Source organism: Malaclemys terrapin, chromosome 4 (genome assembly GCF_027887155.1).
Source record: "Malaclemys terrapin pileata isolate rMalTer1 chromosome 4, rMalTer1.hap1, whole genome shotgun sequence".
Taxonomy (NCBI): Eukaryota; Metazoa; Chordata; order Testudines; family Emydidae; genus Malaclemys; species Malaclemys terrapin.
In genome coordinates this window covers 84,943,159-84,967,063 of record NC_071508.1, presented here as the reverse complement: position 1 = coordinate 84,967,063, position 23,905 = coordinate 84,943,159, and the positions used below count along the sequence as shown (strand labels likewise).

The window sequence follows — 23,905 nt, the reverse complement described above, 5'->3', positions numbered from 1 at the left end:
AATCTAATGTATGTCAAAATGTTATGATTCTTTCTAATGTTTTTCAATATGAAGTGCTGGAGCACTTCACAGGAACAAGCAGTTTCACGTGGCTTATAAAACTACAAAGAGGAACAGCACTGATTCAAAAGCATGTTTAATGGCTGTCTCATCAGCTCTAAGCCTCTGTGAAACAGAGGTGTTTGTGTTTTCATAGGGATTAACGATCTTTGTGATTGAGATAAGATTACCCCTAAGGCTAGCCTTAAAAACAGGTAAAATAAATGACCAGTAGGAACTGTGAAGTTTGGGGGCCCTTGGTCATTTGCCTGATTTCCCCTCTCCATTCAGCAGCAGTCCTGGAGGGGAGTAAATTATAGTACTTGCCTGAATAGCTACCCTCTCCGGTAGTGGGACTCAGGCTTTTTTCACAGGAGGATCTCAAAGTGCTTTAAAACAAATCAGTCACAAAGTAGGAGACATTATCCCCATTTTAAAAATAGGGAAACTAGGGCACGGAGCAGTGAAGTGACTCTCCGAAGGTCTCAATGAATCAAAGGTAAAGTAAGGAATAGAATCCAGGTCTCCCAACACTAAGTCCCTTGCCTTGTCCACTAGACTAAACTTCTTAGACCAAGGGAGGAAGGGTCCTATGGAGGGACGGCTGTGTGGCAGCTTCCAACCTTTCATCCTCACAAATTGGAAGGCCACCCTTGCTCCATAGTCTAATACAATTTAAGATGGCAACGATGAGCAAGATTGAAAGGACACGCTAAACCCACTGTTACACTTATGAATTAAAAAGTACTGTCCAGCAAGCTGTGCTTGTTTTAAAGAGAATGAAAGGGAACACCAGCCTCTCCGACCTAGCAGAAACCTACAGACCAAGTCAAGTCAAAGAATAACTCTAACTTTTCCAAACAAACATTTCAAGACAGCAGCTAGTCAGCTGAGATTAAAGAAACCTGAGAGTAGGGTGACCAGATGTCCCGATTTTATAGGGACAGTCCCGATTTTTGGGTCTTTTTCTTATATAGGCTCCTATTACCCCCCACCCCCGTCCCGATTTTTCACACATGCTGTCTGGTCACCCTACTTGAGAGTTCCCTCCCTCCCTCCCTTTTCTTATACCTCTGTGCCTGCCAGAGCGGGCAGGGTCCTGCTCTTGGCCACAGCAACATGGTCACGACCTTTGCCCAAGTGAGATAGGGCATTTGTTTGATCTCTGTAAGAGGCAGCTTTTGGTCCTGCGGCTGGAACATATAATATCATAGAGTCTTTTGGTTTAGAAGGGTCCTTGAGTGGGTTACACCATCACATCCCCCAGCACCAAATTATGAGTGGCTTAATTTTTCCTAAACCTGGGATGTTTATTCTTAATCCTGAGCATCCCCACTGATGGCAATACACAGCCTTCCTTTGCACCTCACAGAGTAAATAATTAGTAACAAATAAATATCTGATGTGTTTTACTTCCTCTTCTGTTCAAAGAATATCTGTGCAAACAGACAGCATTTTTTCTAATTTATTCTTTATGCAAAACTATTAAAAGTACGTTTTTTAAAAATGTTGCTTACTCTACATTTTGTTATTCAAGCTTTGCTGCAACTATGAGATAATGTGTTGTGGGGTACCTAGATAGATGGAAAGTGATTAGTATATTGATATTGTTTGTGTTCCTTGAATGGATGTGCATTTCCCTTAAAAAACAGATTTCTGAGACAAACGCTTAAGGAAAATTAATTTAAAATTTGCTTTCCACTAGGATTCAAACATGCAAGCCTACAATTCACTTTTTCCATGAGTGCACATGCTGGCATAACCCAATCATGTGAATGATTGCAAAAGCAAAATGAAAAGGGCACAACCATGGCCACAACGAATTTGTTTAAGAATCTGAATGAATAGTCACAGAAAATGTTTTGCAATAGTTGTTAAGCTCTACTTCTAATATTTGTTTAACGTGACAAAGCTTAAATCTATTTCTTCTGGGTCTTTCCACTACTAACAAGGATATTTTGAGTTTGTCCTCTTTGTAACAAATTTGTATACTGAGGGATAGCTCCTCAGGTAATGCTTTTGAGCCTGGTGACAGCTGAGAGCTGGTTTGTCCCTCACTGCAACTCAAAGCAGCCATGAAGCTGCTCTAAATTACATCTGGCTGCAACAGCCCACAAGGGGATTATTCTATAAACCAAGATTCACTGAAGTGCAGCAACACTCTAGACATGCCCCAACACAACCCCTATGTTGGGAGTTGCAAGAGGTTTGGTGTAGGGCCAGCTATGCTGGCTGTACACCATTAGAGGATTCCCGTATGCAAGAGGAAACTTCAGCTGGCCAATTAAACTAACTACATTTGCATTGAGTCTGAGGTGTGGTGCAAAGCAGACTTAACAGAGCCCAGGATCTTGCTCACGTTATTTCTGCCTGTATCACCTCCTCACTTAGAGCCAAATCCAGCCCTTCTGTAATGCCACTGATTTACACCAGTTACACCACTATGAATTCAGCCCTAAAGCTCTCTACTGTTGTAGGAAAATATTACCTTTTCTTATGCAACCTTTAGGACCCAACCCTGCAACTGCTCCAGGGTAGAAATGAGGTGAGGACTGGGCCTGATCCAACACATAATAATGGCCCAACAAATTTCCTTCTAATGCACAGTCAGACACAGAAGCAAAGAATAAAAGACACTGTAGCATTTTGTTTCTTCCCAATAGGATATTTAGAACAGCGAAAGGTTCATTTCTGGATGATTTTCTAAAAAATTATCTACACACCAAGCAGTTTACAGAAACATGACTTTGACATGGCTAACATAATGTTTTAGATATATATAATCCAACAGAATTAATTCCTTTTGGGACTAATATTGTATTATGGATCCTTTACAACTAAGTTACAAGCTCAAATCCAGCTCAAGTCGGTGATGAATGAAAGGAATGATGATCTTATGATAAGAACACAGTCATGAGTTCTAGATTATATTCCTGATCATATGTGACGGGGTATACAAACCTCACACTGGACAACAAGGGGTTAAGGAGCTGCTCTGGGCTCAATCAGCCCTGGCCCACCACACCTGCAAGAGATGCACAGACTGGAAGAGGAGTTAAAAGGGAGCAAAACAGCTCACTTGTGGGCAGACCAAGGAAGAGAAAAGAACTTCTGCCTTGAAGCTCCTGAGAAAAGGGCTAAGGGAAGGCAAGATCTCTCCCTCAACAACTGCCTGAAGGTCATTCCCTAAGACAAAGGAAGACCTGTTTCTGTTATACCCAGAGAGGGAGGCATTCCCCCCCCCCCACCATTTACTAACCCGGTTCATTTGTGTTGATTCCCTATGTTTTGTTTATGGACTACCCCTGAAAGGGAAAGACTTGAAACTGACCTGCACGGAGGGCCAAGGCATGACAGGAGGCAGCCACCACCCCAGGAGGAAGACAGCTACCACATCATGTCCAGCTGCAAAGAGACACCAAGCAGTGAGCCGCCCTTAACAGCCTCCTGTGATAGACTGCAAACTTTGGACAATAGCAGGCTGGTAGAAAGTGGCCATGGGAGGACAGCTTTAAGGTGCTCCTGAGTGTCAGACCTTGTGTCACCCTCACAGGGCCCTGGGCCAGATCCCAGTGGAGTGGGAAGGACCAGGCTCCCCTACCAAAAGCCCCCTTTGCATGTTTAAGGGGCTATGCTTTGACCACTGTAAAATGGGAATGATAATTACTTGCATCACAGGGGAGTTGGTAGGCTAATTCACGAATGTTTATAAAGTCATTTGAGCTCCTCAGCTGATAAGAGCAATAAAATTGCAAAGTATTATTATTATTATTATTTGCAGGTTGTTTGATGGTAACATCAAATGTGTTTGGAGGGTGTCTCAATCCAATTCCTAGTGAACCAGTGTCCACAGTGCAAAAACCGTCATGACAGCTGAGCCCCTTGCTGGCAGACAGGGAAAAGTACAGAATGGGTGTGAATTCCACTTTCACTCCCAGAGGTGGTCAATATAAGTGAGGACTGAGGCATTTAATGGGAGAATTTGTAGGAAAAACATGCACTTCTGCTGACTGTTTTGTTCTTGTTCTGGGGATAAATAGAGATCTTCAAATCCCATGACTATCACTCCAGCACCTTTCACCAGCATGAATTCACTTAATGAAAAAAAAAAATCACATACAAAAGTCAACAAATCCCACCTCATTCATGGCAAAAGTTCAAAACAATGACACCAGAAAATTAGATGCACAACTAACTCCCATTACTACCCACAATAGCTGCATGAACACATTTAGCATAATCACCACAAAAAATTACACCCAGGCCATCTTCCAAAGTCCTGATTTTAGAATAACATCATCTTTGCTTGCATGAGCCACTAACACAATCTTTCACGTACAGGGAATCCAATACTATCTAACAATAGATGTATATTTCAGCATTTTTTTCAGGATTTTTTGACACTTAACCAAAGCCACAAATTATATTTAACTGAGAACAGTTATGAACCTGTTCCGTAACTGTTGCTCTTCAGATGCATTGCACATGTCCATTCCTCTCGGTGTCAATGCATTCCAGCGGCTGTTGGAAACTTTTCCCCTCAACAGTACCCAAGTTTCCCCTGCTGCTGCACACCACTGTGTGCAGATATAAAGGGCAGAGCTACCTCTAACCCTCTCAGCTCCTTCTTGTTGCAAATCCAATGAAGAGGTTAGGACAGGGGTGGGCAAACTTTTTGAGGGCTGCATCGGGTTTTGTAAATTGTATGGAGGGCCGGTTAGGTGAGGGGGTCGTGGCCCGGCCCTTCCCCACCCCCCGGGGACTCCTGCCCCATCCAACCTCCCCTGTTCCCTGGCGGCCCCCCCAGGACCCCTGCCCCATCCACACACCCCCGCTTCCTGTCCCCTGACCACCCCCAGACCCCCACCACCCCATCTGACCCCTCCTCTCATTCCTGACGGCCCCCCTGGGACCCCTGCCCCATCCAACCACCCCTTCTCCCTATCCCCTGACTGCTCCGGGAACCCCTGCCCCTGACTGCCCCCGCCACCCCATCCAACCCCCCCTCTCATTCCTGACTGCCCCCCCAGGACCCTGCCCCCATTCAACCCCCTCTTCCCCCCCCCAACCGCCCCGACCCCTATCCACACCCCCGCCCCCTGACCACTCCATGAACTCCCCTGCCCTCTATCCAACCCCCCCTGCTCCATCCCCTTTATCGTGCTGCCAGGAGTACCAGTGGCTGGTGGCACTACAGCCATGCCGCCCGGCTGGAGCCAGCCATGCTGCCGCCACCATGCAGCACAGAGACCGGGTCAGGCTGGGCTCTGCAGCTGCGCTGCCCCAAGAGCTCACAGCTCCGCCGCCCAGAACATTGCACTGGCAGCAGAGCGAGCGAGCTGAGGCTGCAGTGGAGGGGGAACAGTGGGGAGGGGCCAGGGCTAGCCTCCTGGGGCAGGAGCTCGGGGGCCGGGCACGACGGTCCAGTGGGCCGGATGTGGCCCGCAAGCATAGTTTGCCCATCTCTGGGTTAGGAGGATGGGTCGTGGAATGGATATGTCCAACACATCTCGAAGAACAACTGTTACGGAACAGATTAGTGACCACTCTTTTCTTCTTCCCACTCTAGCATTGTCTCTGGAGTCTTGAGCCACAGCATAGTGGGAGGCAAAAGTGAGGACCAGGTTGCCGCTATACAAGTGCCCACAATTGGAACTTGTGCCAGAAAGGGCACTGAGGCAGATTGAGACCTCATTGAATGAGTGATGACTCTGTTGGATGGAGCGACATTAGCCAAGTCATAGGTCATGCATATTCCAGATGTGATCCAGGAAAAAATTCTCTAGGTGGAGACTGATTAACCTCTTACTCTGTCTGCAACTGATACAAACAGCTGGGAGGATTTACGAAAGTGTCTGATTCTGTCCAGGTAAAATGCTGTGACGTTCCCCTTGTGTTATCTGAACCGGTGATCTGCTAGGTCACTCTAATCCTCAACTCTGGGAGCCACCCTTACCCTGCTCTGCTGTGAGAACCCCCACTCCCGGGCTGTTCACGCACAGCCTCTAGCAAGTGAGCTGCTTCCAGCTACATGAGTGAGCACTTTTGGCCAGCCACAGCTTGGACTGTACAACCGAATGACACTAGCCAATATCTCCGGTCCCAGGCTTGTTATACCAAGGGGAGTCTCTGGCATGCTTCAAACCAAATGCACTGCTTCAGGTAGAATAAACAAACAAATTTGTTAACTACAAAAGACAGATTTTAAATGATTATAAGTCAAAGCACAACAAGTCAGTTATGCTCAAATGAAATAAAAGCAAAATGTATTCTAAGCTGATCTTAACACTTTCAGTACCTTTACAAAGTTAGATGCTCCTTACCACAGGCTGGCTGGCTGCCCTTCAGCCAGGCTCTCCCCTTTGATCATGCTTCAGTCACTTGGTGGTGGTGGTCTGTAGATCAGAGGTGGGCAAACTATGGCCCGCAGGCCACATCCAGCCTGCGGGACCGTTCTGCCCGGTCCCTGAGCTCCTGGCCCGGAAGGCTCGCCCCTGGCCCCTCCCCTGCTGCTACGCTGCCACATGGGTAGCACTCTGGGCGGCGGGGCTGCAAGCTCCTGGTGTAGCGCAGCTGCAGAGCCCGGCCTGAACCGGTGCTCTGAGATGTGCGGTACGTGGCTGGCTCCAGCTGGGTGGCGTAGCTGCCTAACCTGGTGCAGTCGCACCACCAGCCACCGGTGCTCCATGCAGCGTGGTAAGGGGGCAGGGAAGGGGGATTGGATAGAGGGCAGGGGAATTCGGGGGGTGGTCAGGAGCCGAGGGTGTGGATAGGGGTCAGGGCAGTCAGAGGGCGGGGAACAGGGAGGTTGAATGGGGGCAGGGGTGGCAGTCAGGAAGGAGAGGAGGGGTTGGATGGGGCGGCGGGGGGCAGTCAAGGGTGGGGGTTCCGGGGGCGGTCAGGGAGAAGAAGTGGTTGGATGGGTCCCGGGGGGGCCTTCAGGAAGGAGGGGGGGGCTTGGATGGGGTGGCGGGGAGCAGTTAGGGGCAGGCGGTCCAGGGAAAGTCAGGGGACAGAGAGGAGGGGGGGTGGATGTGGCAGGGGTCCCGGGGGGACCGTCAGGGGGTGACGGATAGGGGGTGGGGGCCAGACCACACCTGGCTTTTTGGGGAGGAACAGCCTCCCCTAACTGGCCCTCCATGCAATTTCTGAAACCCAATGCGGCCCTGAGGCCAAAAAGTTTGCCCACCCCTGCTGTAGATGGAGGTGGAAGAAAGAGAGAGCATAGCAAACATTTCTCCTTTTTATCATGTCCTTTCTTCCCTCTTGGCTTTGCCCCCACCCCTTCAGAGTTAGATGAGCATTACCTCATCGTAGTCCCAAACTGACCATGGGAAGGGAGGTGACTCACTCGAGAGTCCAACAGATCCTTTGTTGCTGCCTAGGCCAGTGGCCTTAGTTTCTGTGAGGCTGGGCTGGGCTTGTCCCATACATGCCCTGATGAGGTGTGAACTGCCCCTCTGCTCCTGGAGAGTTTTTGCCTGGGCTTGTTTTAAGCCATGAGGACACAGTTTCTGCCTCATAACTATATACATGAAATTACAACCTATAACATCACTATAACAATGCTCAGTGCATCATGAGCCTTCCAAAGACACCTGACATAACAAATTTTGCAATGGATACCACACAATCATATTATAAGGATGAACCTGGGGGTGCAGGTGCTCCCCCAAGGTGCAGAGTGTCACAAATGCCAATGCTCTTCTGACATCGAATGTACGCAAACGCTCTTCCTCCCTGGTCATGTGTGGTTTGAGTAGAATTCAGGCAAATAAATTGGCTGATTGATATGGAAAGAGGAAACCACCTTTGGGATGAACTTTTGATGAGGATGCAGGTAAAACTTGTCCTTAAAAAAAAATTGTACATGGAGACCCTGACATTAATGCCCACAGCTCCCCTACTCTTCAGACCAAGGTAATGTCCACCAGAAATACCATCTTCATTGATAGATGCAACAGCAAGTAGGTAGCCAATGGTTCAAACAGGGGACCCATAAGTCTTGACAATAGTAAGTTTAGATCCCACAGAGGAACAGGGTCTTGCATTTGAGGGTATAATTTGATTAAGCCCTTTAAAAATCGTATGGACATATCATTGGAGAAAACAGAGTGATTGTCCACTTTAGAATGGAACGCTGAAATAGCAGCCAGATGTATTTTGATGGAACTAACCACCAAATCTTCGTATTTCAGGTATAGTAAGTAGTCCAGAATATGTTGAACTGAAGAACTGGTTGGTGATACCCCTTACTGCCAAGACCAGGTGGAAAAATGCCTCCATTTAGCAAGGTAAGTTCTTGTAGAAGACGTTCTAATATTTAGTAGGATCTTTTAAACAAGCCTGCTCTTGACTGTCTAGCCATGGAGCATTCATGCAGTTAACTGAAGGGATTGTAGGCTTAGTTGGGGTAGGCAACCGTGATCCTGGGAGATTAGCTCTCAATCTAGTGTATATGAAATTGGAGGTTTCACTGACAACATCAGGAGAGTTGAGAACCAGCGCTGATGGGCCCCGCTGGGCTATAAGTATGAACTCTAGCCTGGTTCTGTTTTCTCTTTAGTAATACCCCTTTGCATGTGTCATACAGGATGGGGAATTTTCCTGTGTGAGAACTGGTGTAAGAGAGTAGCTGATCCAGACTCACCAGAAAGGTGCAACAAAGAAGAAGAGTGAAAACCACTTTACCATATCCTGCCAAGTTGCAAATTTGATATAAGGTCAGCAATACTGTTTGAGGAACCCACTAGAGGGAAAATCTTGCTTACCACAGCAGAGGGGGCCTCTGACACAACTGAACTCTAAATAGCGAACTGCTCTACAGTTTTCTGCAGCATGTGGTATGGGCCCAACTATTTTTGCAATAGCTAGACGCTGCAGTTACCATACAAGATGGTGACTGGGTTTGAATTCTTACTTGGAGTTACCTTTTCTTCTCACTGATAGATACACTGAGAAGTTAACTCTCTTATTATTGCATGAAAATGTGTAATTATTGCTTCAATTTCTTTGGAAAATACAATACCCTGAAATTAGCACAGAAACAAAATGCAGTATTATAAGAAAGGTGTTACAAGGCACACCACACTTGTATAGCATCAATGTAATATGGAGATCTGCAGTTTGAGTCACTGTACTTGAAGTATGATTAGTGTATAGTCCAGGGGACACAAATTAAAGTTTATCCTTTTTTGATTTGTGGCAAGATGTTTCTCTTTTGAATTGCTGATAATTACAATTAATGAACAGGAGCATAGGATTTACCATATCAGATCAAGCCAGTGTCTATTCAGTTTCTTGCCTCTCACAATGGCATCAGAAATACTAGTGCACATGGCTAATTATGCATCAGCGATACTACAGAGGAAAATACTATAGAACTGGACACTGAAAATTTCTTTGTGGCCCCTAGTAAAGGTAGTCGTTTGGTTAACATGGTGACATTCCCCCTTAAATGATGAAAGTTACAAAGAAATTTAAGAATGTTTTTGAACTCCGACTATATTTTATGCTAAACTTGATAAACCCAGTCCCATGTGCTCCCGAATATCAACAAGAGACTGCAAGTGATAGTGGGGATTTGCGTCAGTATCAAGCTTCAGCTGTGATAAAATGGAGCTCCTACCTTCAGACAGGGACAGGTCATCAGCTGGAGACACCAGGTCTGCCTGGATATCAAGGCCACTGCTCAGCCGTGTGGTAATCTGATTTGTCAAGATAACCTGCAAACAGGAGGAAAAATGAATAATTATAGCTACTGCAGGACAGGTAGCAGCCCACATGAGAACTAGAACATACAAAGACAGACAGACAACTCCACACTTTGACCTTTATCAAGTGCATTTGAAGCTACTTGCAATAACTCAAAGGGATATTGTAAAAAGCACAACAAACTGAGGAGACTTTTAAAGTTAGTCAAAGACAAAATATTACCCACCCTGTATACCTATACTGCCTTTTTTCAAGAGTGACTGTAATGGGGTCCTGCCCCCAGAGAGAGCCCCCTGTGCATAGAAGTGGCATTGCAGGGATTCTATTGCCTGTCATTCTGTGATCCAGCCAGGTCATCTTTCAAGTTCAGTCACCCTTCAGGGTAACAAAAGTCCAACTGAAAATCCAAACAAATGATCCTCCCCCCCTCTTGGGCTATGCTGAAGTTCCCTGCTCTTCACCCTTACTCCTGAACCCTGCAGAGTTCTTCTTTTCTCCTGCAGCTGAGCATTGCCACCTAAGACTCTCCCCATGGAGGCTCTTTTCCTCCTAGTAGGCATCCCACTGCCACCCTATATATTTGCATGTGGCCTCTGCACTCTCTATTTCTGACTGAGACCAGGAGAATAAGTGCTGAAATACAGCACCATGAGAAAAGCTATTGTCGTCATATTTCCACATTGACCAGAGGTAGGCAGCACTCCAGATCTCACAAGGTAGCCTGTTTTCATAAGGTTTCCTGGAATATTTTACTGATTCAAGAGGTTTCAATAATAATAATTAATAATAATAAAACTTAGCACTTATCTAGTACTATACAAATATTAATTCCTGGCTGAGGGGATGAACCATTAGCAGTATAAATTCAAAGCTCAGTTATTTTTTTCCAATGAGAGATAGAAACAAACTAGTACAAACATATAATGCCAACTATACAGGGAGACTGACTGGGTAAGCGTGGATCTATTGCAGTATAATCATTTGGTGGTAATGTATGTGATTACCATTTCCCCAGAATTACCAATAATTGATCCCCACTCTTGGAGACTAAGAAAAGCTATAGGCATGGGTCTAATCTGCTAATAGTTGCACACGTAAGTAACCCGACTCCATGCATACTCCCATTGAAGTTATTGGACCAGAGCTTCAGCTCTACCTGACACAGTGAAGGAAGGCACAAAGATGGCCTAAAGGCTGCTCTAAGTTGCACCTAGGTGCAATGGCCCCCATGAGCCTCTTCTGGTAGATGGGCATCACCATAGGGCAATGACACCACCACAATAACAACGTGCTCCCTGGGCCGAGTACTAAGAGGTGGATTAGCAAAGAGATGGCTCCTTACACTAGGAGAATTCCCCGATAGCCAGTTACGTCAGCATTCTGACTGCTTTGTATCACCTGAATGGCATCCAGCAAAATGCACAGAGGGGATTGTGGATCTTCTCTAATAGGAATAATCATGAAAGTTATGCCTGTGTGTTTGCAGGACTGGGTGTTAAGGCTGTGACAAAGTGAGGTTTTCCCCTTGTTATGTTGTATGTGAGCATATGTGAGTCTTATTGTTTTGCATGAATACTGTGCATGCCTCAGTTTCCCTGTGTATTGAACCAATGCCTAGGTGGTGGGAATAAGAGTGTGTGACTTTTGCTGAGACCCTCAGGGGCTGGTGAGGCTGCTCCAGCTGCCTGCACATAAGCTATGGATAGTGCCCTTTGTAACCTGGACTTGCTGCGGGAAGCGCACGGTGTGAAAAGGGATACTGAATGCTCTGAGGTCAGACCCAGGAACGCCGAAACTATGTAAGCTTCTTGCCCTGGTGACAGTGTGAGGCATGCTACACCAGAGTCCTGACTGGCTTCATACAGAGCAGCTCCAGAGCATCGGCCTGGTACCTCTGTGACAGGCTCATCGTGAAAGTTTATTACAAAAGAGAAACCCCAGATTCAAGTAACAATCTGGTACACAGCACTAATGTCACTATCATCACAAGAACCTCAGCACAGAGCGTGTACCTCAGATACCAAGAGAAAATAAGCTATTCAAGGGGGTGGAAGAGTCAGGCGCCTAGAAACCAGTTTTGTGGTTATAATAGGACAAACTTTGATTCAAATGATAAGGTAGAACCAAGGCACAAGCCTGATAGAAGCTTATAGAAAACTCTGAGTAAACAGAGGCAGATGTAGAGGGAGGGATAGAATAGATTTCACATCAACATTATACAGTTTGAAAGGGAAACTGCAATGATTAGTTGTAATACCTTAAATTAAATAAATATTTGCTACATGTATATATGTATTCTGGTGTGGTACGATGTTTTTATTGGCATAAGTTTGCACTGACCACATTACTCATAAGTTTCAAAGGCACCCATGAGTGATGCAGTCAACCCAAACCTGGGCCAAGATAAACAAAATATGATGGCACAGTATAAAGTTTATGTCATAGAACTGAGAGAAAAGCTACTGTATTTAAGATTTTTTTTTTAAAAACCTAGAGGTACCATATTTCATATCCCCCCCCCCCCCTTCCAACGGACTTTACGGGCTTCAACTGAGAGAAAACTAGAAATTGCATAACTGGACTCTGTACCTTTCAGGTTGGTCAGCTCTCCCCATGTCAGGGAATCTTGTGGCACTGGTTTGGATGGAGGATTGTAATCCTCTTCACCCTTCGCTTTAAAAAACCAGTCATACCTCTGATTCTTATCTTCTATGGGACTAGAGTGCACTTTCTCTCTGAATAGATCATCAGGGATCATTCCCTATTTAAGCGTATGTAAAGTGATTGTAAAAATGGCACATTTTTACTCAGCTACTCTGGCCCTGATTCAGGATGACAATTAAGCATGTGCTCAAGTTCCACTGACTTCAGTGGTAATTGAGCAAGTGCTTAAATAGTGCCCTGAGTAAGGATACTTTTTGAAACTGGAGCCCCGTGTGTATTCAGAAAGCTTATTTCTGTGAAAAAAATAAAATGACACTATTCTTTACCCCTCTTGGCCCAACAGAGCTGGGAGAGACAGCTGGATTCTACTCTAGTTCAAGCATAAATTAACAGAATTGGTAATTAGGAACCAAATGTAGCGCCAAATTATGCTTCAGTTACACTTGTGCAACCCCATTGCCTGAAACGTCTACCCTCAGTTATAGCTGTGTATCTCCAATGTTATCAACCAGTAGTACAATTCTGGGTCCCCAGCTTTCCCAGTTGAGCCTGATTTTCAAGGCTGTTGAGTACCCTCAGCTCTCCTTGGCTTAAATTGGAATTGTGGGTGCTCAGCAAAGGGTGGCAACCAGGCCCAAAGTGTCTCAGGCTGGGCAGCAAAAAAAATGAGGCCATTTCTGAAAATGCAGGGCTTCAAATATAGACTCACGAGTTTAATACAAAATTCTAAATAATGTACCCATACATAACTATTTACTGGATATAGTTAGAATTTTTTACATTTCTAAAATAGGATTTTGGTACAACAGAACATACCATTTGTAAACAGCAGCAGCACACGAGGCCCCACATCTCCCCTGTGTCAGCAGGCCACAAGTATTAAATTCCTTCAATGTCCTCGTCACCAGCTTTAAAAGTGCACTTCATCTTTACCTCCTGATCCATATAAATGGCTCACCAGCAGCTGCTGAGCCTCACAAACAGGTGCGTGAGGGAGTCACCACAGCCTGAGAGCAAGAAGAGATTGAGATAGACTAAGGAAGGGTGGTGAGACATGGCCATGCGATTTCCCGCTGGGGTGTCGCACTTACAGGTAGGGAGGGACACACATAGTTCTTCAGACAGGTCCCACAAAACCTAGTGCTGGCCTGACTTTAAGGTCCAATATCTCACAAATACACACAGAAAACTGGAAAGGTCAGGATATCCATTTTTCATCTGTTATATCTCTTGCCTGAAAGATGTCATCTCTAATTATGCAGTGCTTCCTAACAACATGCTGGAGCATTGATCCAGAACTTATTTAGTGGGGGGAGGTGCTTTCAATCGAGTCACCATGCAACGTTCTGAAATTTTCCTTGGAGATCTCCTATAGAAATATTGACCATATTTTACTCTGTTTAGTTCATGAGACTTGCCAGGATCACAGCCCAAGCGGGTAAAGAAAGAATCAGTCCCTTCTGTGGTGGGCTCTCCTAACACATAATGGACTTCAGACCATGCAGCCCTGGCTTCAATTTAAGAGGCACAACTCAAATTACTAGTCCATTATCTTCCAACAGAGCTTTCAACAGTGAGAATTCTGTTATGCAACATTTTAACGCATGAGAGATCCTATTGTCTGGTATCAATTAACCCAACAAAGCTCTCTCTCATTCTTATTAGAGTAATCATTACAGAGCAAGGGAACAGGAAACACCACCTTCCCTCCTTCACCCCCAGCTAACCCCAAACATCTGCAATAGGTGATGGGTTGTGTTATAGTTTTCTGTTCCCTGTTCATGGTAAAATCAATATGAGGGGCTTCCCCAGCCAATGACTGTACATGAATAGAAAACACCCTCTGCAACTAAAACTAAACTAAAAAGGTCAGTTGGATAGGTCAATGCTGCTGGAAATTTGTCTCACTTTCCTGCTGAGTTCAGTGAACCACTACCCCTTAACCTTTGAGCATGGCCAATTTTGACCAGTATGGCTAACAGTTTAACAAGTGAAGATTTGCAGTCCAGAGGCTGCAAAACATGATAAGATTGCAAATACTGTTGAAAAGTTTATTTAGATCTATTCAAATGTCAGAACCATTTATTGGAAAAGTTTGAACTTCTTAATATCTTAAAATACTTTGCAATTAGTTTCTCCCATAAGAAAGCTAAGTATTAGTAGCAGCATATTAGCATTAGAGTCTAAGCTCCTTGGGGCATGTTCCACATCTTCCTTCCTGCTGTAGCTGTAAAGCACTATGAACAACTCAGGTGTTACAGAAATAATTAACAATCCTCTATTACAGATAGGGAAACTGAGGGACAGCAAGGGCAAAATTTTCAAATGTGGGTGCCTAAAGTAAGGTATTTAAGAAATATTTAGGCTTCTAAATCATTTGCCTGCTTTTCAGAGGTGCTGCCACTGTACACAGGAACATAGGGGATCAAGCCCCCAAAAGTGTAGCCATATCCTGGATGGATCTTACCTACCTGTAAGAGATACCTGAAGTGCACAACTCTTCTTTATGCTTTGGCAACACTTGTACAGCTCATCATGCCAACAGAATCTCCCACAATTTAACTGTCTTGGCTGGTGTTCTGGGAGCATGTCAGAAAAATCAGAAGACATTTTTAGGTGCCTAAGCTCAAGCACCCAAGTTTGAAAATGCTGGCCTTAGTGAACAGCCTTTGTAAGCGTAAAGCCCCTGCAGAGCCTGGGAGTGAGTTGGCCTAGGAACTGAAATATGACTGCTTTTACATGGAAGAATAAGCAAGCTATTTTTTGTTTGGTTATTTATACAGTATAATTTCTCAAGTACTCCTCCTGCCCTCCCAAGGACCACACTGAAACTACTAAATCTGACTTTGTCATCCTTGTAAATGCAGTTAAGTAAATAAGTCATTCTCTGTAAACTTGTGGTCTCAGCCTCCTTGTTGGTTTATTGCAAAATTAAAGGGAGTTCAGCACAGAGCCATCAATCAGTAACCAGTGGAGGTATAAAGCCTTTTGGAATGTACTGAGAGGGGCGGAAAAACCCTCTCATGAAATGGCTGTTTGTTAAGAGAACAGAGTAAAATTTCCCCATTTGACATGCAGCATCATTTAGGAAAACTCTTATTAAAGGCTTCCTGTCGAGCTGGAAGAGCAAGCACAAAAACACAAACAAAAATCCAGAACGATTCTGTCCTTCACTAACGCATGTTCTTTGTGTTTTTTTACTACACTCCAGCAGTGCAGTCAGATCAAGCGGTATAAGTGACAGTCAGTCTGCAAGGGTAGGATGCTGACTCAGCATGCTGGGGAAGGGGGACACAAACTTTTTTAATCCCCAACATTTCAATGGTGTCCCTATCAAAGAGATCAGAGTTTAACATTCTACATTCCTGTCACTAAAGAGGCACCTCTCCCTTGCCCTAGAGCAGAGATCTTTTAATATGCCGCATTCAAGTATAGTCAGTACTGTTTATAATGGACTTAAACAATGATGACCATTGTCTAGGTTCTGGTGGAAGGAATGTGCACAAAGCAAGAAAGGAAACAGCACAAAGCCAGATGGGAGCGGCACTGGGGTTACAAATGGAAAGATGGAGTGGTGACAAAACTGAGGTGGGGCACAGTTCATAGACTGATGAGAACTTCAGCCCTCTTGTAGGAACCTGTTACAGCTTTTTTTTATTGTGATGATGACTAGCATCAGCAACTGTACAAGGGGAGCAGTTGTATCCCAGCTAGCACAGGCAGTTGGAGAAAGGGGATACTTACTGACGACACAGAATTCAGACTAGACACTGGATTAGCATTTCCTTCAGCTCCAGCCTCTCTTCGGGTAGTCAGGATTAGTAGCCACTTGCCACAAAGACTGTTGAAAAGTTGCCCATGACCTCAGAGAGACTTACTGTAAATCACCATATTAGCAGCCTTTCAAAAATAAAACAATAAAAAAAATCAGCACCTTCCGTGGAATGAAGGAATAAGGGAAATAGAAAGAGAGAAGCTGGAGTTGAAGTATCAGAACAACCAAGCAATACCAGAGTTTTACTGAAAGAACTCAAGGGCTCAGAGTTGTGATGATGGCAAGTCATGATGCCACAGGGGAAACCAGGTTTATGTGACCAACAGCTTCTACCATTAGAAAGACTAGGTGGGTGAGGTAATATATTTTATTGGACCAACTTTTGTTGGTGAAAGAGACACGGTTTTGAGCTTGCACCACGTTTGTCTTCACTTGTTCTTCAGCCTCAACCCTTATGATAGAGTTTAGGTATTTCAGAGGAAGTGTGTTTGGGGCAGAACTGTTCTAGGGAATCAGGTCCAAATGCATGTGCACTTACAAAAATAGGGTTTTATGTCCTTCATATTCTCAGGAAATTTAAAATCTCTCTGGGCTCATATGAATCAAATACACAATGAAAAAGCAGATTTTCATCCTGCTCAAACCCAAAGCAAAAAAAGACACTGTTTCACCACAACAACTCAGTTCCCTTCTCCCAGGTGTCCATCTAGTCCTATATCTAACCTCTGGACAGCCCCACTAGCTTATTGAGAGGGAGCTGGCTACCATACCCAAACAGTGTCACCACCAATCTTGAAATTCAAAGGACAATCCCAGTTTTTATGACATGGTACTGAATTTTCACGAGATAACTTTGTATCTCTGCATCTTGACACTATATTACTGTGATGGCATAGTGTCCTGGTGCAATTATAGGAGCCACCATCTAAACATTACACAAAAAATAAAAAAATAAGAACAACCAGCCCAGGCAGATCATCAGCCAAAACTACAGAACTAGACTGAAGGGCAAGCCCTTAAAGTCAATGGGACTAATCACATACTCAAAATTAAGCATGTGCTTTAGTGCTTTGCTTAATCAAGGCCCAAGTTAGAAAGGGCTTTATACAGCAATGCTTTTATGTGCTGTATTGACAGTCAGTGTAGATCACCGAGGAAAGTGACAGGGGTCCTTTGCTCCTATCCTAAGGAGCAGACAAGCTGCCATGGTCTGCAACTGTTGCAGTCACCAGATGAGTTTAAAGGAAAGCCTGATAAACAATGCATTAAAGCCGTTTTACCAAATTTGTGAAAAAGCCATGAGTAACTCTGGTGAGGCCCACATTTGAGGGAAGTGGGTGGATGTTTTTAGATGTGACAATTGAAAACACTGAAAAATCTGGGACCTCCATGCTGAGAGCTGACAAGAGAGTTACCCTCAAATTCCAAACATGTCTCCCCAGAAATGAGTATAATTCCCTGAATTTTAGGCACCCACAAACCAACAAAAACCAACTCAAATGCTTCCTTCCCTCCCCATGCAAGCACCACCCATCTTGTCTGAGCTGAGTTTTATCTCTGTGTGTTTTCAGCTGTGTCTCATCAAGATAAAAAATGTTGATTAGACAGTCCAATAGTTGAGAAACAATGCATAATGAGTAACTTCTAAAGGAATTGTACTTAGAGCCACTGGATTTCATTGGGTATAAATAGGATAGGGAAGAAACCAAGGAACTTTTCAGAAACAAAACACCCAAATGGCCACTGTATATTAGCTCCAATTTATTCTGTTTTATACAGGAAAAGTACAGAGTTAAGCAATTCCATTCCAAAAGCCTGCTGGAGAGGCAGAGACTAGCTGCAAGTCTGTGCCAAGTGCTTAAAAATAATCACAAAAAATTAATAAAAGTTCCACAGGAAGAAAAAACAAAACAAAACACAAAAATGTGCGGTTGTCAGGCAGCTACATGTCTTGAAGTTGAAACAACTACCACCCAGAGATAGCCCAAGGTCTTTTGCCTTTCCTCTTCTCTGAGCAAGGAACGCAGACAACACAAATGTAACCTTCCAAATCTAGGCTCTGGCACCCCTTCACTGTGCTTCGCAAAAAGACTTATGTGCCTGGACAGGCTTCACATCCAACACTCCGTGCTTCTGCAGCCTGTACAGACCTGTTTGCAGAGACATGCGCAAGACATTCCCCCAAGGGCCAGGTTGCTCAGGTTGCCAACCTGCTTTTATACCCTGCCAGTCTCCCAGAGCTCTAGGTTAGTTTGACCAGAACTTCCCGCCCCCCCGCCAGAAATCTTTGCAAAAGGACACAGCTTTCTGTATGGAGCTCTTTTCTTTGCAGTTTTGTGACTACAATAAGGCAACTGATATTGGCCAGGCTGGAGCGGAGGAGGCCAGCAGTAGGCAGTCCTACTCTAAAGCCAATTGTTTGACCAAAATCTGCTTTATTTTCAAATAAGTAAAAATCATATGGCAGGTTGATTGTGGAGTTTGTGGTGAATGTACAATTTCCTTAGCAAAAGCCTATGCTTACAAATCAACCTTAAACCATCCCTCATTCCAAACAAGTAGCTTTGTTTTGGAAGACTGAAGAGGAGATTGGTAGCAAAGTTGTAACCCCTCAACTCTAGGTCATCAGTTCCAATACAGCTCAGGTTAGTAGTGACTAGACGATGTTATCTTTGATGAGGGGAGATCTAGACATGGCTGCTTCCATGGCTCATGTTTGGCAAAAAATAGTGTGACTTTTTTTTTTTTCCCAATTTATTTCATCTGATTCTGCACCCCCCAAAATTTCACTTTTTTGTGCAATTTCAGAAGACTAGAAATGTTCACACTGAAACATTAAAAAAGAACTTGAAAAGTCACTTTTGCTTAAATATTCACTCTGCTAATTTTCACCAGTGGGTTGGTTTGCTGATTAGAGACTTCATCCTATAGTTCAGAGGTTCTCAGGACAAATTTTTTCATGGCCTCAGAGTGCAGCCACCAACTCTTGTTGGTGGCCGCTTTCATACTTTTTCCTAAAATACTTAATTAGCTTCCATCATGGGCCTCTGGCAAAGCTGATACACAATGTACTGTATTCTTATTTGACTCTGAGAAGTGTGTGAGAAAGACACTTCCTATCATAATACGCACATAGGACCAGAGAGGTGGAGCACAGATGGTACAGCCCTGAATTAGAATGGCTTAATTCACCTCTGTAACTCCCTGATTCTGGGCTACTCTGGGGAACAATAAGGCCTCTGGTATAAGTCAGAGCAGCCTTCAGGGCTACTCTAATTTATGGCAGCTTTACTCAACTGCCGATTGACAACTTCTCCTTATGCCCCATTGTCCCTCAGCATTCTCCTATGCCAGGGAATGCAAGGGGAACAGTGTAGAGTTATATACACTGGACTTAGCTGCCCCTGTGCTGTGGGCATCCTCTTCATGGACAGCCCACACCCGTTTACAGTCAGTGTTTGCTACTGGAGCAGTGTAAAGAAGGTACCCAAATCTGGCCCAGGGACTAGTTTTGAGATGAATAACCTTGTATGGTACATTTGAGCACACTCATCAGGTCAGCTTTGGGGTAGGAAACTTGGAAGAGGAGTGGGCATGACTAGCACAGTCTCATCTTGTGGCAGGATGTCACACTGTGCATGTGCAGTTTCCAAAATTCACAAACTACATACAATCTGTTGTACAATCTAAGGGAAGTGATAGATGAACAGCTGACTAGCAACCCTTCCCATTTGGATTCACAGACTTAGACAATTAAATGAATCTAACGACAAAGTATGCACCACGCCGTACGCCCAATAAAGCTTCTACTACCATTCAACCCCTCTTTTTGTGTCCTGAGTCTGCTGAGTTGAGGTTCTCCAAGTTTCTGTGATAGGCAGCAGAACTCAGATAACTGTAGGGATGTTTGTTCTTCCCTACCCAGTACTGCTCTGTGCTCCTCCAAGCTTAAGTGGACACCTACTGTAATATTAATAAATACTTCATTGTTCTTCACATGTTCACATTGTTTTACTATTAATATGTCCTCACAGCCTCCCTAAAGTACAGTAGTTAAGTCCTATTTAGTCTACAAATGATGTTACGCATTCCAGGGTGCTTTTCATAATAGGGGCTTTCCACAATGTCCTTGACGGAGGTTTCTTCTTCCTCTCACACAATGCTACAGTACCTGCTGCCCTCCATTGAAAAGTGAATGCATTTCAGGGCGAGAGAATTTAGTTCTGTATGTATATACAGTGCTTACCCATAAAAACTTGCCAGTTGCCCTAATCAGCTAAGTAACATGACTTCAGCATTTGTAGTATTTCCTACATTAAATATAGGGAAGAACAGGAAATTCTGCAAACCTCCTCTCTATTTATTTAAGGTAAGATTACCACATCTGTATAGCCTTTTGGAGATCCATTGGGGGGTGAAAGACACTGTATAAAAGTATGATTATCCCATCAAAACACCAATGATTTCCATAAAATTCAGAGAAACTTATGAACAAAGCAAGAGCTGCACAAGTGAATACAGCATCAGTCAGTGCAATCAGGCCCATCTGGAGAAACCGTGTCTCTCTCCAGTAACCCCAAAGTGTTGCAAACACTTCAGCCACCATCAGCTGGAAAGGATGGAGGATTTAACTCATCCAGTAATAATTAGTTGTTGAATAAACATATTCTATCCAAAACCACTGTCAGTTTTGCCTCTCTCTATTCTCACGCTCAGAAATATACATGGAAGGAAATGAGAAGAAATAGCTGTCAATCATTTGTATTGTGTATATGCCATATGTGTGTACCACCCCATCCTGGTAACTAGCCTAGTGAATGGGGGAAAGCAATAGACATGGTAAGTCTTTTGACATACTTTCACATGCCATTCTCATAAGCACCTAGTGGGGCCCTGCAAGAATCAGTCCTGGGTGAGACTCTAATCAATATTTTTATTAATGATTTGGATAATGTAGTGGCGAGTATGTTTATAAAATTTCCGGATGACACCAAGCTAGCGGGAAAGGGGGCTGCAAGCACTTTGGAGGACAGGATTAGAATGCAAAACAACCTTGACAAATTGGACAATTGGTTTGAAATCAACAAGCTGAAATTCAATAAAGACAACTATAAAGCACTACATTTAAGAAGGAAAAATAAAATGGACAACTACAAAATGGGGAATACTGGCAATACTGTTGAAAAGGATCTGGGGGTTACAGTGGATCACAAATTGAATCCATAATGTGATGCAGTTGCAAAAAAGGCAAATATCATTCTCAGGTGTATTAACAGGAATGTCTTAGGTAAGACATGGGAGATAATTGTCCTGCTCTGTTCATCACGGGTGAGGCCTCAGCTCTTGTACTGTGTTAATTTCTGAATGCCACACTTGAGGAAAGATGCGGATACACTGGAGAGAGTCCAGAGGAGAGCAACAAAAATGACAAAAGTTTTTAAAAACTTGCCATAGAAGGAAAGGTTAAAAAAACTGGGCATGCATAGTCCTGAGGAAAGAAGACTGAGGGAAGGCCTGATAACAGTCTTCAAATATGTTAAGGACTGTTATAAAGAGGATGGGGGAATCAATTGTTCTCCATGTCCATGCTCAGTTAAAGCATGGACAAGAAGTAATGGGTTTATAATCTGCAGCAAGGGAGATTAAGTTAGATATTAGGAAAAGTGTTCTAACTATAAAGGTAGTTAAACTCTGGAATGGGTTTCCAGTGGAGGTTGTGGAATCCCCATCACTGAAGGTTTTTAAGAACAGGTTGGACAAATCCCTGTCAGGGATGGTCTAGGTTTACTTGGCCCTGCCTCAGCACAGGGAGCTGGATTTGATGACCTTGAGGTTCCCTTCCAGCCCTATATTTCTATGATCTTAATGTGCTGATATCAATGCACTGCATTGCATTTATCATGCACCTTTGTCACTCTGACCACTATTCCATCTCTGCTAGAACTACTTACAATATTCCAGACCTCTCAGGAGCTTCATTCACCATTTAACAAAAATCAACTTACAAGATGTTTCCATCACTTCCTCAAAATATGAAATTCCCCACCCCACTCCAAATATCAGTGGTGCAAAGGCCAGGCAATATTCAGTCCAGCACCACTGACATGCCCAATACTGTGTGATCTATTAGGGCTGGGAATAGAAACTTTATACCACTGGACCAGAGAATTTCTTAAACTCTCCACTGGGATAACTAGCATTACTTCCAGCCTAGATAGCAAAGTCCCTATAATATAAAGTTGCAATATTTTTGAGCAAAGAAAAGTTGTTTAGGTATTTTTTTCACTGCTTCCAAAGCTTGTACAGTTGGATGGTGATAACTAAGACAGTTGGCTTTGTAAGCAGAAGGATATTAAAATGTCAAGTTTCAATGCAATTTTTAAAACCCTGTAAAGCATTCCTAAAAGCTCTTGTCCTGCAAAATGTGTGTCATATACAGAATGTGTGCTGATGTGGTGTGAAGATTTTATTTTCACTTGTGTGAGATGATTAGCTCCACCATTTATGCATGTGTCCATCCCAACCCCCCTAAAAAAAAACCCCAACCTATTGTAATTGCACCACCAAATGCACTATATTCTGCATATAACACACACAGAGGTATATAGCTGGACAGCTCATAAAAAAGCAGAAGACAGACCTGAGTATACATGATTGCTTGACAAGCATGTCTTATATGATATTACCCAGAGGGAAAACAAAAGTGGCCAAGTTTCCTTTCCTGACAGAAACAAAAAAATGGTCTTGCTGATTAAGCTATTCTGGGGTTTTATCAGAGGCATTTTCTTGGGGTTCTGTGCCTTATTTCTAACTGCATTATTAAGAATCACAGTCAGTTACTGCTTTCCCAATAACACTGGGGCTTATGTTTCTTTTAAAAATGACAACCTTCTATTTATTAACTCGCCTAGCAGACAGCTAGTCCTTACTCTGGAAATGTAAATTACCCCAGACCTCTGAAACTTAGAGCTAAGGATGGAAAGTGAACTTAGAAAAATGCAGTGTGTCATTTTTGTGCTGAGAATGCAGCATGACACTTTTGGTTTTCCTCTTTCATAATAAAATAAAAATAGCATTTGAGATTGTCTGAGAAACAGTTCAGGACCATAAAAAAAGATGTGCACTAGCTACCTTCTCACCCCTAGAGGTGACCCTTACAGTCACTGCAGTAATATATGAATGAAGGGCAGTGTGGGTGAAGCTTGCATGGCCACTGCCTGTACTGCATCTGGAGGATACCCAGAGGACTGCATGCTGCAGGGCTGTTTGAGCCAACATTTCACTGGACTATGTTAAATTCAATGAAAGGTTGCTAACAGTGAAATATGTACAAAGAACTTGATTCAAATTCCTCTGAAGTTAATGGGAGTCACTCCACTGGCTTCCAGGAGAGGGGTCTACAGGAATGATTAGTCTGTTCAACTGACATATTAAGAACTAATGTATAATGACTGAAAAGAACATAAACCTCATCACCTTTATTCAGTACAACACATACCTCTCTGAATACATACTTGCATTTATTTTTCTGTCTTTTTTTTTTTTTTTTTAAGTCACTGAAACTACAGCAAGTTTGGGGTCATGAGCTCTGGTAAAGTAACTATGTTGCTGCAGTGTTAGGGACGCTATCCTTTAGGGTAACATTTTGTGATGGTCCTAGATGTAGGATATTTCAGAATTCCAAAGGGAATGCTCATTGGGAATTAAATTTAT

The 23,905-nt window shown here is 43.7% G+C and overlaps 1 protein-coding gene across 4 annotated transcripts in view; it reads right to left on the bottom strand.

Moving 5' to 3' along the window:
• The window catches only part of RAD51B (RAD51 paralog B), a 606,119-nt gene that overhangs the window by 301,565 nt on the left and 280,649 nt on the right, over window positions 1-23,905 (bottom strand). For all 4 annotated transcript variants that reach the window (XM_054028316.1, XM_054028318.1, XM_054028319.1 and 1 more), the window contains one exon: window positions 9,668-9,764. In XM_054028316.1, coding sequence (XP_053884291.1) covers window positions 9,668-9,764 — 97 coding nt within the window. The remainder of the gene's footprint in view (window positions 1-9,667; window positions 9,765-23,905) is intronic.